Source organism: Schistocerca serialis, chromosome 4, assembly GCF_023864345.2.
Source record: "Schistocerca serialis cubense isolate TAMUIC-IGC-003099 chromosome 4, iqSchSeri2.2, whole genome shotgun sequence".
In the NCBI taxonomy this organism is placed as follows: domain Eukaryota; kingdom Metazoa; phylum Arthropoda; class Insecta; order Orthoptera; family Acrididae; genus Schistocerca; species Schistocerca serialis.
Window position 1 is genome coordinate 187,311,838 of NC_064641.1, and position 14,789 is coordinate 187,326,626.

At 42.5% G+C, this 14,789-nt stretch overlaps 1 protein-coding gene across 1 annotated transcript in view; it reads left to right on the forward strand.

Moving 5' to 3' along the window:
- The window catches only part of LOC126474347 (sialin-like), a 68,782-nt gene that overhangs the window by 37,041 nt on the left and 16,952 nt on the right, over positions 1-14,789 (forward strand). Inside the window, exon 4 of the mRNA XM_050101814.1 lies at positions 12,335-12,573. Within this exon, the coding sequence (XP_049957771.1) occupies positions 12,335-12,573 (239 nt within the window). The remainder of the gene's footprint in view (positions 1-12,334; positions 12,574-14,789) is intronic.

Sequence of the window (14,789 nt, forward strand, 5' to 3'; positions counted from 1 at the left end):
CACTTGCGTGATAAAATGGAAACGCCGTGTGGCTAGGGCCTCCCGTCGGGTAGACCGTTCGCCTGGTGCAAGTCTTACGAGTTGACACCACTTCGGTGACTTGCGTGTCGATGGGGATGAAATGATGATGATAAGGAAAACACAACACCCAGTCCTGAACAGAGAAAATCTCCGACCCAGCCGGGAATCGAACCCGGGCCGCTAGGCATGACATTCCGTCGTGCTGACCACTCAGCTACCAAGGGCAGTGAACTCGCCCTGTCCTCGCCAGTTGACGAATATTAATACAGAGGTTTCACCGAACGACATATTACCCACGCAGCCGGCCGCGGTGGTCTAGCGGTTCTAGGCGCTCAGTCCGGAACCGCGAGACTGCTACGGTCGCAGGTTCGAATCCTGCCTCGAGCATGGATGTGTGTGACGTCCTTAGGTTAGTTAGGTTTAAGTAGTTCTAGGGGACTGATGACCACAGATGTTAAGTCCCATAGTGCTCAGAGCCATTACCCACGCAAATGGCGTGTTCCGTGCGATAACAACGCAATATGGTGCAATAACCACTGGGTGCCTCCACAGGCAAGCCCTTTGTGCAGTGCCGACGGGTCGCTAACACCCTGAGCGTAAACATCGAGAAGACAATGTTATGGAAAGTTTTAGGAGGAACGCCGTGTGATAGGCTGGATCTCGGAATCTTTGGGAACGGCAATGTACCATAGGATGGCATTGCAAGTTGCCAGAAAGAGCATTTCAGATAAGTCAGCCTCCGGAAGCTTTCAAAAGAACCGACGCCGAACCTTCCAGCACAATGGTGGGCTCTCACCGATAAGGAACAGGAAAGTAAAGTATCAGAGACTTCCTTGCTGGGAGCCATAGTAAACAATTTTTCAACAGTAGCCATAGTCGTCGAGAGCCGCAGAGAGTGGTCTACATCACGCGAAGAGAAGGCAATTCATGAGCCGACAGGCCGCGCCATAGTGGCGTCTGGCGACACGTACAACCTTACCGCGCCTTGTCTTCCGCAAACGATGTTAAGTGTCGCAGCCACGGCATACGAGATTAGTACGGGATAATAGGCGCGCTGGTTCACATTGGTCAATCAGTCACTGTGTAGCGACCTTTCGGCCATGATTTTATTCTTTGGGGTTCTACTTCACTTTACTCACTAACCTTCCGATGCAGTCACCATCAATTCAATTCCTCTATTATCAGTCAGTTAACACGATTTCTTGTTCGTTTGGTCTATTTTATGAGAACTTTTCGAGTTCCGTCCCTCTGAAGATGCACAATTATATGAATGTGCACTCATTCTCCCGTGACGAGTATTTAATCATTTTTCAGTGCAGTCATTGAATTCATAAACAATAAATGTACGTAATTTGTAACCCTTGTTTAGTTACAGTGGTTACTCAGTGCATGTCAGTAGTAAAGCAGATTGACTAGGACCATACACTAGTAAAGCCTTGCAAATCTATCCCAGTTACTCAATAGGGGAAAGAAGACCTGCAGTTTAACTTGGAATTTGAACCACGTATCGTTCCTGGAGACGCTCACATCGTAGAAAGGTGAATGATAGATTAAAGGCAGCCTGAAAATTTCCTTGGTTTGACTTATGTGCTTCCATGCACGTGTTTTACCACTAGCCCATCAGGCACTACTTGACAGATAACTGCTAAGAAACGGTGGATAACAGAAGATACACTTCAATTGATCAACAAAAGAAGGAGATATAAAAATGTTCAGGGAAAGTCAGAAATGCAGTAATATAAGTCAGTTAGGAATGAAATAACTGGAAAGTGCAGAAGAGCAAAGGCGAAATGGCTGCAAGAAAACTACGAACAAATTGAAAAGGAACTGATTGTCGCAAGGACTGATTCAGGATACAAATCAAAACAGTTTTCGGCGACATAAAAAAAAATAGCATAAACATTGAGAGAGGAACAGGAGTTCCACTTTTAAATGCAGAGCCGAGATTAGATAGGAGAAAAGAGTGCATTGAATTCCTCCCACGATGAGGAGGAACTTTCTAATGGCATGTTAAAATAAAAAATTCAGGTCGGTATCTACATCTACATCTACATCTATACTCCGCGAGCCACCTTACGGTGTGTGGCGGAGGGTACTTATTGTACCACTATCTGATCCCCCCTTCCCTGTTCCATTCACGAATTGTGCGTGGGAAGAACGACTGCTTGTAAGTCTCCGTATTTGCTCTAATTTCTCGGATCTTTTCGTTGTGATCATTACACGAGATATATGTGGGCGGTAGTAATATGTTGCCCATCTCTTCCCGGAATGTGCTCTCTCGTAATTTCGATAATAAACCTCTCCGTATTGCGTAACGCCTTTCTTGAAGTGTCCGCCACTGGAGCTTGTTCAGCATCTCCGTAACGCTCTCGCGCTGACTAAATGTCCCCATGACGAATCGCGCTGCTTTTCGCTGGATCATGTCTATCTCTTCTATTAATCCAACCTGGTAAGGGTCCCATACTGATGAGCAATACTCAAGAATCGGACGAACAAGCGTTTTGTAAGCTACTTCTTTCGTCGATGAGTCACATTTTCTTAGAATTCTTCCTATGAATCTCAACCTGGCGCCTGCTTTTCCCACTATTTGTTTTATGTGATCATTCCACTTCAGATCGCTCCGGATAGTAACTCCTAAGTATTTTACGGTCGTTACCGCTTCCAATGATTTACCACCTATGGCATAATCGTACTGGAATGGATTTCTGCCCCTATGTATGCGCATTATATTACATTTATCTACGTTTAGGGAAAGCTGCCAGCTGTCGCACCATGCATTAATCCTCTGCAGGTCCTCCTGGAGTACGTACGAGTCTTCTGATGTTGCTACTTTCTTGTAGACAACCGTGTCATCTGCAAATAGCCTCACGGAGCTACCGATGTTGTCAACTAAGTCATTTATGTATATTGTAAACACTAAAGGTCCTATCACGCTTCCCTGCGGTACTCCCGAAATTACCTCTACATCTGCAGATTTTGAACCGTTAAGAATGACATGTTGTGTTCTTTCTTCTAGGAAATCCTGAATCCAATCACAAACCTGGTCCGATATTCCGTAAGCTCGTATTTTTTTCACTAAACATAAGTGCGGAACCGCATCAAATGCCTTCCTGAAGTCCAGGAATACGGCATCAATCTGCTCGCCAGTGTCTACGGCACTGTGAATTTCTTGGGCAAATAGGGCGAGCTGAGTTTCACATGATCTCTGTTTGCGGAATCCATGTTGGTTATGATGAAGGAGATTTGTATCATCTAAGAACGTCATAATACGAGAACACAAAACATGTTCCATTATTCTACAACAGATTGACGTAAGCGAAATAGGCCTATAATTATTCGCATCTGATTTATGACCCTTCTTGAAAATGGGAACGACCTGCGCTTTCTTCCAGTCGCTAGGTACTTTACGTTCTTCCAGCGATCTACGATAAATTGCTGATAGAAAGGGGGCAAGTTCTTTAGCATAATCACTGTAGAATCTTAAGGGTATCTCGTCTGGTCCGGATGCTTTTCCGCTACTAAGTGATAGCAGTTGTTTTTCAATTCCGATATCGTTTATTTCAATATTTTCCATTTTGGCGTCCGTGCGACGGCTGAAGTCAGGGACCGTGTTACGATTTTCCGCAGTGAAACAGTTTCGGAACACTGAATTCAGTATTTCTGCCTTTCTTCGGTCGTCCTCTGTTTCGGTGCCATCGTGGTCAACGAGTGACTGAATAGGGGATTTAGATCCGCTTACCGATTTTACATATGACCAAAACTTTTTAGGGTTCTTGTTTAGATTGTTTGCCAATGTTTTATGTTCGAATTCGTTGAATGCTTCTCTCATTGCTCTCTTTACGCTCTTTTTCGCTTCGTTCAGCTTTTCCTTATCAGCTATGATTCGACTACTCTTAAACCTATGATGAAGCTTTCTTTGTTTCCGTAGTACCTTTCGTACATGATTGTTATACCACGGTGGATCTTTCCCCTCGCTTTGGACCTTAGTCGGTACGAACTTATCTAAGGCGTACTGGACGATGTTTCTGAATTTTTTCCATTTTTGTTCCTCTGAAGACAGAGGGCACCTTGTATTTGAATTTAGCAGAGCTTTGGAGGATTTGAGATTAAATAAAACAGAAGGGATAGACAATATTCCTATAGAAATCTAAGATCGGTGGGATTGTGCCTACTAAAGTTTATGTGGAGAATCTATGAGACTGACTACATAAAATGTCGTGTACTAGGGCCTCCCGTCGGGTTGACCGTTCGCCGGGTGCTAGTCTTTCGATATGGCGCCACTTCGGCGACTTACGCGTCGATGGGGATGAAATGATGATGATTAGGACAACACAACACCCAGTCCCTGAGCGGAGAAAATCTGCGACCCAGTCGGGAATCGAACTCGGGCCCTAGACTGGATACATGACATCAGACTATAGAAAAAATACTGTCCATTCGTCCACACAATCCCGTAGGGAATAGCGGCAGATAAGTGCAAGAATTATCGCACATCCAGCTTAACGTGTCAGCTAACAGCTAACACGAATAAAGTACAGAAGAATGGAGAAGAAAACTAAGCTAGTAGATGTCGATCAGTTTGGCTTTCGGAAAGATACCAGAGAGGCAGACATGACAGGTTTTGGATTGATAATGGAAGACTTCAGAAAAATTAAGCCATGTTCATTGGAAGTGACTACGTTGAAAGCGCATTCGACAATGTACTGAATGTAAAAAAGGTGCAAGATGTTTGAAACTTTAAGAAAAATAGGAATAAGGTATAGGGAAAGACGAAAAGTACACAATACGTACAAGAACGAAAGCGGAATAATGTGAACGGAAGGCCAAGAACGAAATGCCCGGCTTAAAAAGGAAATTATAAGAAATGGAATACCAAGAAAGAAGTGCCCACGTTAAAAAGGGTGTAAGACATGAATGCAGTCTCTCGCCCCTACTATTCAATGTATACTGTTCAGATCGTGCACTGCAAAATTTTTGTTATTAGTAGCGTTAGTGTTGTGACGTGCCGTTAGGCGCCCGTATGTAGGTGGAACTCGGACGCCAAGGACCAAGGACATATGGCGTGAACGGCACACATTAGTGTTACCTGCTTCTCTGCCTGTGGAAGAGAGGTGCTTTTGACTCAACTATTTTGATGCTCTGTGAAGTTCCACCTCACTCTGCTCATGACATCTGTTACTCCGTGACAAATTTGGAGAAAACCGCATCGCTGACCAATCGTTGCAACTATGTGCCCACCAAAATCACCGGGTTTGAACCTGTTTGATTTTTAGCTGTGATCACCCGAACGACAGGGTTTATCAACGGGACGCTTAAAACACATTGGAGGTTGAAGATGAGCATAGCGGAAAAAAAAAATGGATCTGAGCACTATGGGACTTAACTTCTGAAGTCATCAGTCCCCTAGAACATAGAACTATTTAAACCTAACTAACCCTTGGACATCACACACATCCATGCCCGAGGCAGGATTCGAACCTGCGACCGTAGCGGTCGCGCGGTTCCAGACTGTAGTGCCTAGAACCGCTCGGCCACCCCGGCCGGCTAAGCATAGCGAGGGAACATCCCACCTGAGATGTTTCGAGCAGCAGCCGAGCAATCTCTAATGGGGTTCCAGATTTTCGTGGATGCAGATGATCGTCACATTCAACAAGTTTTATAACCTGCAACCTAAATAACATTGAACCTAAACATGGTACGCAATTCAAAAGTTGACCCTACCATGTGAGAATTAAAACGTCTTTTTTTCAATGGTTTATTTGTTATTTCTCTTCCGCACTTCCTTACAAATATTTCCACAACGTCCCTTTGTCGTACGATCACTCGTTTTACTTGGGGGCCTCTCAAGTAGGGAAGGTTTAGTTATAACAGTCCTGAACTTCAGGCTGCCAAACTCTGTGTCCGACACCGAGCGAGATGGCGCAGTGGTTAGCACACTGGACTCGCATTCTGGAGGACGACGGTTGAAACCCGCTTCCGGACATCCGGATTTAGGTTTTCCGTGATTCACTTAAATCGTTTCAGGCAAATATCGGGCTGGTTCCTGTGAAAGGGCACGGCCGATTTCTCTCTCCATCCTTCCATAATCCGAACTTGCATTCCGTCTCTAATGACTTCGTTGCCGACGGGACGTTCAACACTTCTCTCCTCCTCCTCCCCTTATGTCTGAACACTGCCACTAACAACAATAATAATAATAATAACAATAATACCTAGGCGCTACAGCAGTATGTTGTGCTGTCATTTCGGTCGTGTAACTGTTGTGAAGCGAGTAATTAGTCAATTTATGGTCAATTGCGTGAACTAGGAGAAGTCATTTTCACGAGATATTCAAGTATAAGTGAGGCGCATGTTTCAGTTTTACTCTTATAGTTGCATGGTACGTAGTTGAAAGTACTTCTATAGTGACGGACTCTGTGTGGAAGATACACTTATTTTACAAGCTCCAACCTCCACCACATTGTCTTATGCATTAACTCTAGTATTTGAAAAAATATTATTATCGGTAATTTACGTAATCAGTGTTACAGTGTTACGAACTATTGATAATATTAATGATCTCTTAAAAATGAATAACTTCGTTTTGTGACGGAAACACAATCGAATCCTTTTGTTTTTAACCCTTGGAAAGTTTCTTTTTACTCCGAGGTTTGGAACCACTGATGTACGTGATCGTTCAGTGAGATTGCGTCTAGATCTTCCGTTGTTTTTCTTTTTCAGTTGGAAGTTTTTAATTTGCAGTATTTCCAGTCCTGATCAGATACAAGAAAACCAGACTGAAATTTCGCCCACTCTCGTTTTCTCAGCTAGATTATCCTTAAATACTGTGAAAATTACTGATTCACTGTTCTGCTGGAAATACACTGCTGACCACTAAAATTGCTAAAACACCAGGAAGGATAGAAAATAACGAAATTTTATTTACTGTGCTTATAAAGACTAGTTGAAGATTACATGACTAAATAAGTTGGTGATTTGGGAGTACACTGGGTGAGGAGTTAGAGCACAGACCTACCCCCTCTAGCAGCAACAGTGGCTCCAAACTCACTGGACATACTCGAATTTAACTTGGATGACAGAAACGGGTACGTCGTTCCATGCAGCTTCAGTCCTAAGCCAGAGTTCATCAACGACAGTGGCGGACAGTCTCTCAATAACGTATGACCAGATTTTTTCAGTGGGTGAGGTATCTGCAGAGTATGCTAGCTGGGCAACAGTCGAACACTGTCTGTATCAAGGTAGGTCAGGACGGCACGAACAACATGTGGCATTGTGCTGTCTTGTAGAAAAATAGCGTCACTTGCACCTTAGTGATAGGGCACGGTCACTGGTCTCAACAAATTAGAAATTCAACGTTTAGTGTCAAAGTTACTAAACCGAGATGTCTGTGTTGTTTACCCAAAGGCAGGTCACATAATCTCGCCAGGTACTGGGCTCGTATTACATCTACATCAACATGAATACGCAGCAAGCACTCGACGGTGTGTGGCGGAGGGTACTTCTCGAACCGTTAACTGATGCCCCCTTCCCTGTTCCATTCACGAGTGGCGCATGGCAAGAATGATTGTCAGTAAGCCCCTGCATTAGCTCTAATTTCTCGAATTTTCTCGTCGTCGTCATTTCACGAGATATCTGAGAGAGGAAGTACTCTCTGCTCCCTTGCAGCATCTGCTACTGAAGTTTGTTTAGCATCTCTGTAACGCTCTCTCGCCGATTACACCATCTCTATCGCTTCTATCATTCTTTCCTGGTAAGTGTCCCAGATCGATCAACAATACTCAAGAATCGGTCGAACAAGCGCCTTGTAAGCCACTTCTTCCTATGAGTCTCAGTGCGGCATCTGCTTTCCTACTATTTGTTTTATGTGGTCGTTCCACTCAACGCCGCTCTGGATAGTTACTCCTAGATATTTTTCAGTACACACCGTTTCCAGCAGTTTCTCATCAATAGTGTAGCTGTACAGTAATGGCTTTCTTTTTCTATGTATGCGCAACATGTTACATTCATCCACGACCAGCGTCAACTGCCGGAGACTGTAGGTCATTTCGCAAATCTATTCCGTTTTCTGGCGTTGCTACTTTCTTACAGACAAACGCGTCACCTGGGAACAGTCTTAAACAGCTTCCGACGCTTTCTGATAGATCATTTATAAACACTGTAAACAGTTCCCTGGGGTACTCTAGAAATTAATTTTACATCTGTCCTTTTTTCGGTTAGAGCGACTTGCTGAGTTCTGTGTGAAGCCACTCGTAAATCTGGCCCGATATTCGGTAACCTCGTACTTTTTTTCACTACACAACAGTGCGAAACAGTGTCAAACGCCTTGCTCCAGTCAAGGAACAAATCTACTTGTGTGCCTTTCTCTACAGCGCTGTAGATCTAATGCGGGAACAGAGCAAGCTGAGTTTCGCAGGATCTCTGTTCGCGGATTCCATGTTGATTTTTATGGAAGAGATTTTCGTTCCATGAAAACGTCATAACAAATACACATAAAACATGTTCCATAATTATACAACAGACTGACGTCAACGACATAGGCCTATAACAAAGGCGAATACAAACCATGAACGTTCGCTGTTGTTGGAGATTCCACACATGCACGCGTCTACAGGGAGGATTACTTTCATTGAAATACTTATAAACGAAGATAAAAGATTACCTTTTTCCTGAGGACCTTTCTCTCCATAAACTCCTCTTAAAAATCATCCTTTATCTTTAATTCTTAATTAGACATTAGGGAGCATCTCAAATAAAATTCGTTCTCTGTGCGGCACGTCCGTTAACCAAGCTTCTCAATGTACCATTACACAACACTCTCAAAAACTCTCTCCTCTCTCCTCTCTCTCTCTCTCTCTCCCTCTCTCCATCTTACTCATTCGCTCGCCAGAGCTCCATTCAATAATACATCTGGTATCTAAAGAATACGTCTCACTTATGTGTTCAGGTGTCAAAGATGCTTATAATGATGACAAACATACCAAAACACATCGATATTTTTAGTTATATATACGCCTTTCAAACTTTCGCTACTTCAGCCAGTGTAGAAGGAAAACTATCGCATGGGCACCTCACAAGGTCCCGGTTTCGATTCCCAGCCGGGTAGGGGATTTTCTCTTCCCGGGGACTCGGTGTTTCTGTTGTCCTCATCATTTCATCATCATTCGTGAAAGTGGCTAGATTGGACTGTGTAAGGATTGGGGCTTTGTAAGGATGTTGATAATCGCACTGTTGAGCGCCCCAGAAACCAAACATCATCACCATCATCATCATCATCATTATCATCATCATCGTATGGGCACCAGACTTTATAGGAAAGGTGTTCAGACTGTGTGCTTCAAGGTTTACGTTGTTTGTAGTGCTTTAGGCGCCGGTACTAATACGGTGACCTAGGGTAGAAACACAACTATCAGTGTGCATTAGAGTTGCAGACAGACAGTCTGGATTAGCTTTTTAAGCTCTATCCAAACAACAGAAATAGTGCCTCTGCTCTTTGCGAAATCGGAGATGTCCTCTTTGCACATGGGGTTTGAAGAATATGATTTGGAAATTCAAATTAACTGCCGATCAGAGAACCACTCCTGCAAGAGGCCGACGGCCAATTTCGCCACAAAATTGTTGAAGAAGTTACTGTTGCCGTGGCTTGGAATGCTGGACGCAATGCACGATCTTCAAGCAGCGCACGAGCTGTGTCACGATCGTTGATCGTTCCATGCACCACCCTTGGCATGTCCAGAGCTTTTCAGGGCTGTCGTAGATGCATATGGTTGTCACAATGAGCAAAGTTTGTAAACTGGAACGTATACACGGTACGCAATTAACAAATCTTACCCTCTCATGTGGAAATTAAAGTGTGTTTCTTTCAATAGTTTATTCATTATTTTTCTTCCGCTCGTCTTTACAAATGTTACCACAAAGTTTCGTTGTCCTACGATCTCTCGTTTTTCATGGGGGCCCTCTCACGTAGCGAAAGTTTAATGATAAGCAGGCCGTTCCTCTTAATGTTTAGATTATGACAGCTCTTTTTGATGCTGAATAACAAGTGCACTCTTTTTGTTCTACTGCTCTTTGTTTATTTCAAACTAGTTTTCAGATTATTGAGCCATTTTCAGGAAATAAATGAGTATCGTCTGGAAGAGACACTAGTTCTTAGGTAACCAAACATTATAAGCAGAGATATAATATTTCATATCAGCGCACACTCCGCTGCAGAGTGAAAATCTCATTCTAGAGATATAATCCACTTACATAGAGTACTGTGCATGAACTTGTTTCTGAACACTGAAATTACCCTTCATACAATGGACACTGTTAAGCACAATAAATAATTAAACTACACAATATTACGGGTTATGTGGTTATAATGCGAAGTTTGCGAGATAATTTATGTTGTGCAACAAACATGTTATTTAACTTTGTAAATTATACTTTAGGCAATCGACAATGTTATAAAAATAATTAAAATACACAGTGTTACAGTATTACGGGTTGTACTGTTATGGTGCCATAGTTTGTGAGCTCGTGACATTGGTTGAGAACTGTCTAGCTGAGCACTAGTAACTTATACAGTGCAACAAACATGTTTCACATTGTAACATTTTATGCAATGGATAACGCTAAACACAGTACACGGTTAGAATACAGATTATTACAGTATCACAGTTTATATTTTGAATTATGTATGGGAGGTTCTAAATGTTCAATTACAGCTATACGCATCTGCACTTTTAAGTTTCACATGCTGCAATCAACCAGCCCCATACCCACAGTCAGCCACAATGGCACACAGCCCTACACAAAATTGAAACACATTAGAATTTACTATTCCTTACCTTGCCTTCTCCACAAACTTTAGCACTATAAATTGTAACACTGTAATAATGTGAATTTGAACATTGTACTGTGTTTAATATTATCCATTGCATAAAACGTAATTTACAAAGTAAAACATGTTTGTTGCACAATATTAGTTACAGTTAGACAGCTCTCAACCAATGTCACGACCTTACGAACTATGGTATCATAACAGTATAGCCTGTAATGCTGTAAGATTGTGTATTTTTATTATTGTGTATAATATTGTCCATTGCCTAAAGTATAATTTATAATGTTAAAAAACATGTTTGTTTCACAACATAAATAGAGAGTATTCAGTTTGACAGTTTTTCAGCCAATTCCAAGAACTAACAAATTTCAGCATTATAACCATTTAACGTGTAATATTGTGTAGTTTAATTATTTATCGTGCTTAAAATCGATCATTGGATTAATTGCAATTTCAACGCTAAGGAACATGTTTGATGCACAACACTCCAAAGCAAGTGGATTGTATCTTCGCTTATAATATTTGGTTACCTAAGAAATACTGCCCCTTCCCGACGCTAGTCAGTTGTTTCCTAAGATGGCGCAATAAGCTGGAAACTTGTTTGAAATACACAGAAATAAGTAGAGCAAGAACAGTGCACTCGTTATTCAACCTTAAAATGGCTCTGAGCACTATGGGACTTAATATCTGTGGTCATCAGTCCCCTAGAACTTAAACCTGACTAACCTAAGGACATCACACACATCCATGCCCGAGGCAGGATTCGAACCTGCGACCGTACAACCTTAAATATTGAATTGTTCTACCAAGATGTAACGGGAGAATCTATAAATAAGATTATGCCAGAATTTAAAAGTTTTTAATTCGGTCAGTAACTATAGGACATATTGAAAATAAAATTTTTGTTGGCCCTGGAAGCCGTTGGATAGGCAAGCTGCAACCCTATATGTGCACCATGCACTGGCTTATCCATTTAGGAATAGATACATGTCTCCCATAACCTACAGTCAAATCGGTTAAAATAATTGCTAGACAATATGTGTTTTAGAAGGAACGACATTTTATTCGTACTGGAGACGCGTTTGATTGCTTGTTTTGAAAATAATTTATTGTCCAAAACAATCAGTACAATTTCAGTATAAAATTTTGGGTTTCGGCCGTTACCGGCCATTCTCAGGTCATGAAACGGACGCCATGAGTCACTTCCACCACGGCAGAAACCACGTCGTGGTTTTTGTACTGGTGGGAGTGAAACATGGATTCTGTTTTACGACCTGAGGATGGCCGTTGACGACTGAAACCGGCAATTTCCTATTGAAGTAGTTGTGATTGTGCCGGTCAGTAAATTATTTTGGGGGGAATATGTATATTTCTGTTGAAAACTGTCATAGGAGTTTGAGTGTACCGTGTGTTTTTGTTTTCTCTTTGTTGCGGAGCGACGAGTGGCAGCGAGACTAGTGTGTAACGGCTGCTCCGTGTGTGTGTGTGCAGACACTCTGGTGCCGGCCGCCACGCTGATCGTGGTGACTCTGGTGGACGACACGGCCGTGGTCGTGACCATGCTGGCCATCAGCGGCTTCTGCCTGTCCACCTACTGCGCCGCGCCCTACATGAACATGCAGACGACCTCGCCCAACTACTCGGGCACCATGACGGGCATCGTGAACAGCATCGCCAACCTGACGGGCATCGCAGTCCCTTACGTTGTCGGAGCCTTCACGAATGCCGATGTACGTAACTTGAAGTGTCATTGCTTCCGAGCGATTTGGCTGCCCCGATACAGAGCGGGCCTGTCTTCTACCGGATACAACGCTAATGGCTTGATGATACGTACGTCGAAAACAGGCAGCCCTCAGCATCACATAAGGAATTAGAAAAATGACTTGATATCTGTCGCAGTAAGTGCCGCTCAGACGTTAGAGATTCCACTACCGCCAGTCCTGCGTTTATTGCTGCCATTTAGCTGATTTTGACATAATTTCAACTGAAGGCGAGTGGCTGATGTCAGAATGTAAATAAAAGTACAAGTAATTGTTTTGCATTAATCTGTTACCGACTTCATTGCATTGGCGTTGTAGGTTGTGTGCGATCTAAAAGGAAGTAGTGATAGCTAAGCCCTAAGCCTTTGAGCTACGCTACAACAAGTATGAAGTTTATGCCCCAGAAACACACACACACACACACACTTGCACAATACATTTCATCTGAAAAAGGGTTTGATACAGCTACCGTTTAAATATTGAACAATTCATCAAAAAAGTGATCGAGAGATGAATAAGTGTCTTCCTTCTGCTTATAGCGTCCATCACTGCTAATGACGTTGTTTCCTCGTTTTTTTGTCATTGACTGCGAACACAAAAGAGTAATTAACCCATCAAAATAACCACATAACTCATGAGTATAATTTCCACCTAAGATCACAATATGTGCGGGATAGTTCTCCAACGCATTCAGTAGGCAGCGATCGTTGAAACACCACTCGTCGATCTGTCTTGCCTGCATCTGTAACCTGATAGTATGCAAAAAGGAACTACCTATTAGTAATGTTTTGCTCCTGCCGTTCAATATGTGGCATCTGATACATCAGAATATTCACAGGCCACGAATCGAATTCTGAAGTTACAACAAGATGGCGACAGTATCAGGCATAAGTGCTCAAATTTCTTGTGCTCACATTAAAAGTGTTAAGGCTGCATGATGACGATGATGACGATATTTGGTGTAAAATCTCGTGTGGCATTCATGGCTAGGGCGTCGCACGAGGTGGCTTTAGCCGACCGTCGGAAAGTATGTTCTTTGTGCGCTCACATTGGCTCCTTCCCTTGATGATAAGTGAGAGCTGTGTCTTATGTGCGCATATTTGTTGTGAATGAGTGTAACGTTGCAAGACCAAGAACTAACTGCTCGAATTAAAAAAGGTGTAAGAAAGGGATGCAGTACTGTTGAATCTATACATCGAAGAAGCAATGATAGAAACAAAAGAAAGGTTGAAGAGTGAGGTTAAAGTTCAAGGTGGAAATTAACAGTAAGATTCGCTCATGACACTGCCACTCCCAGTGAATGTGTAGAAGATTACAGGATCTGTTGGATGACTTGAAATGTCTCCTGATTACAGAATACTGATTGAAAGTAAACCGGCAATAAGATAAAGGTAGTGAGATGTACTAGAAAAGTGGAATAGCGAGAAACTTAGCATCAGAAATGGTGATCTCGAAATAGACGAAATTAAGGAATTCAGCTACCTTGGAAGCAAAATTATGCGTTACGGGTAAGCAATGAACGCAAGAAACGTAGCCTAGCACAAGTAAAGAGGGCATTCCTGGCCAAGAGTAGTCTACTGATATGAAACATAGGTCTTAATTTGAGGAAGAAATTTCTGAGAATGCACATTTGAAGCACAGCATTGTATGGTAGTAAACCATGGATGGTGGGAAAACCGTGACAAAAGAGAATCGAAACTTTTGAGATGTGCTGATGCAGAAGAATGTTAAAACTTAGGTGGACTGGTAAGATATAGAATGATGAGGTAAGAAACATACAGAAAACAGTGAAACGTAGAAGGGACACGATGATAGAATTTGTGTTAAGACATCAGGGAGTAACCTCTATGGTTAGAGCTGTAGACAAAGAGGGGAGAACCACGAAGTGTTCTGACATTGTGTGGCAAAATGCTTTCTCTCCTGTCTTCATGCCTGTCTGCACATCGACCATCACATGCTATGCCACAGAGACATCCTCTCAACGAAAAATAAATTAACATTCTCTTCCGGTACACGGTTAGTTCTCTCTGTTACCCATAACAGCAGTAAATATTTCATACAGACTTTGGGCTCATTTAAAAATCCCTTGCACATCACCAGACATAAAACCCATAAGGTGCCTGCTGTAGACGCAGCCGTGCTGCATGTCTGACCGCTCTCTAATCATTTCACATCAGTGCTACTTC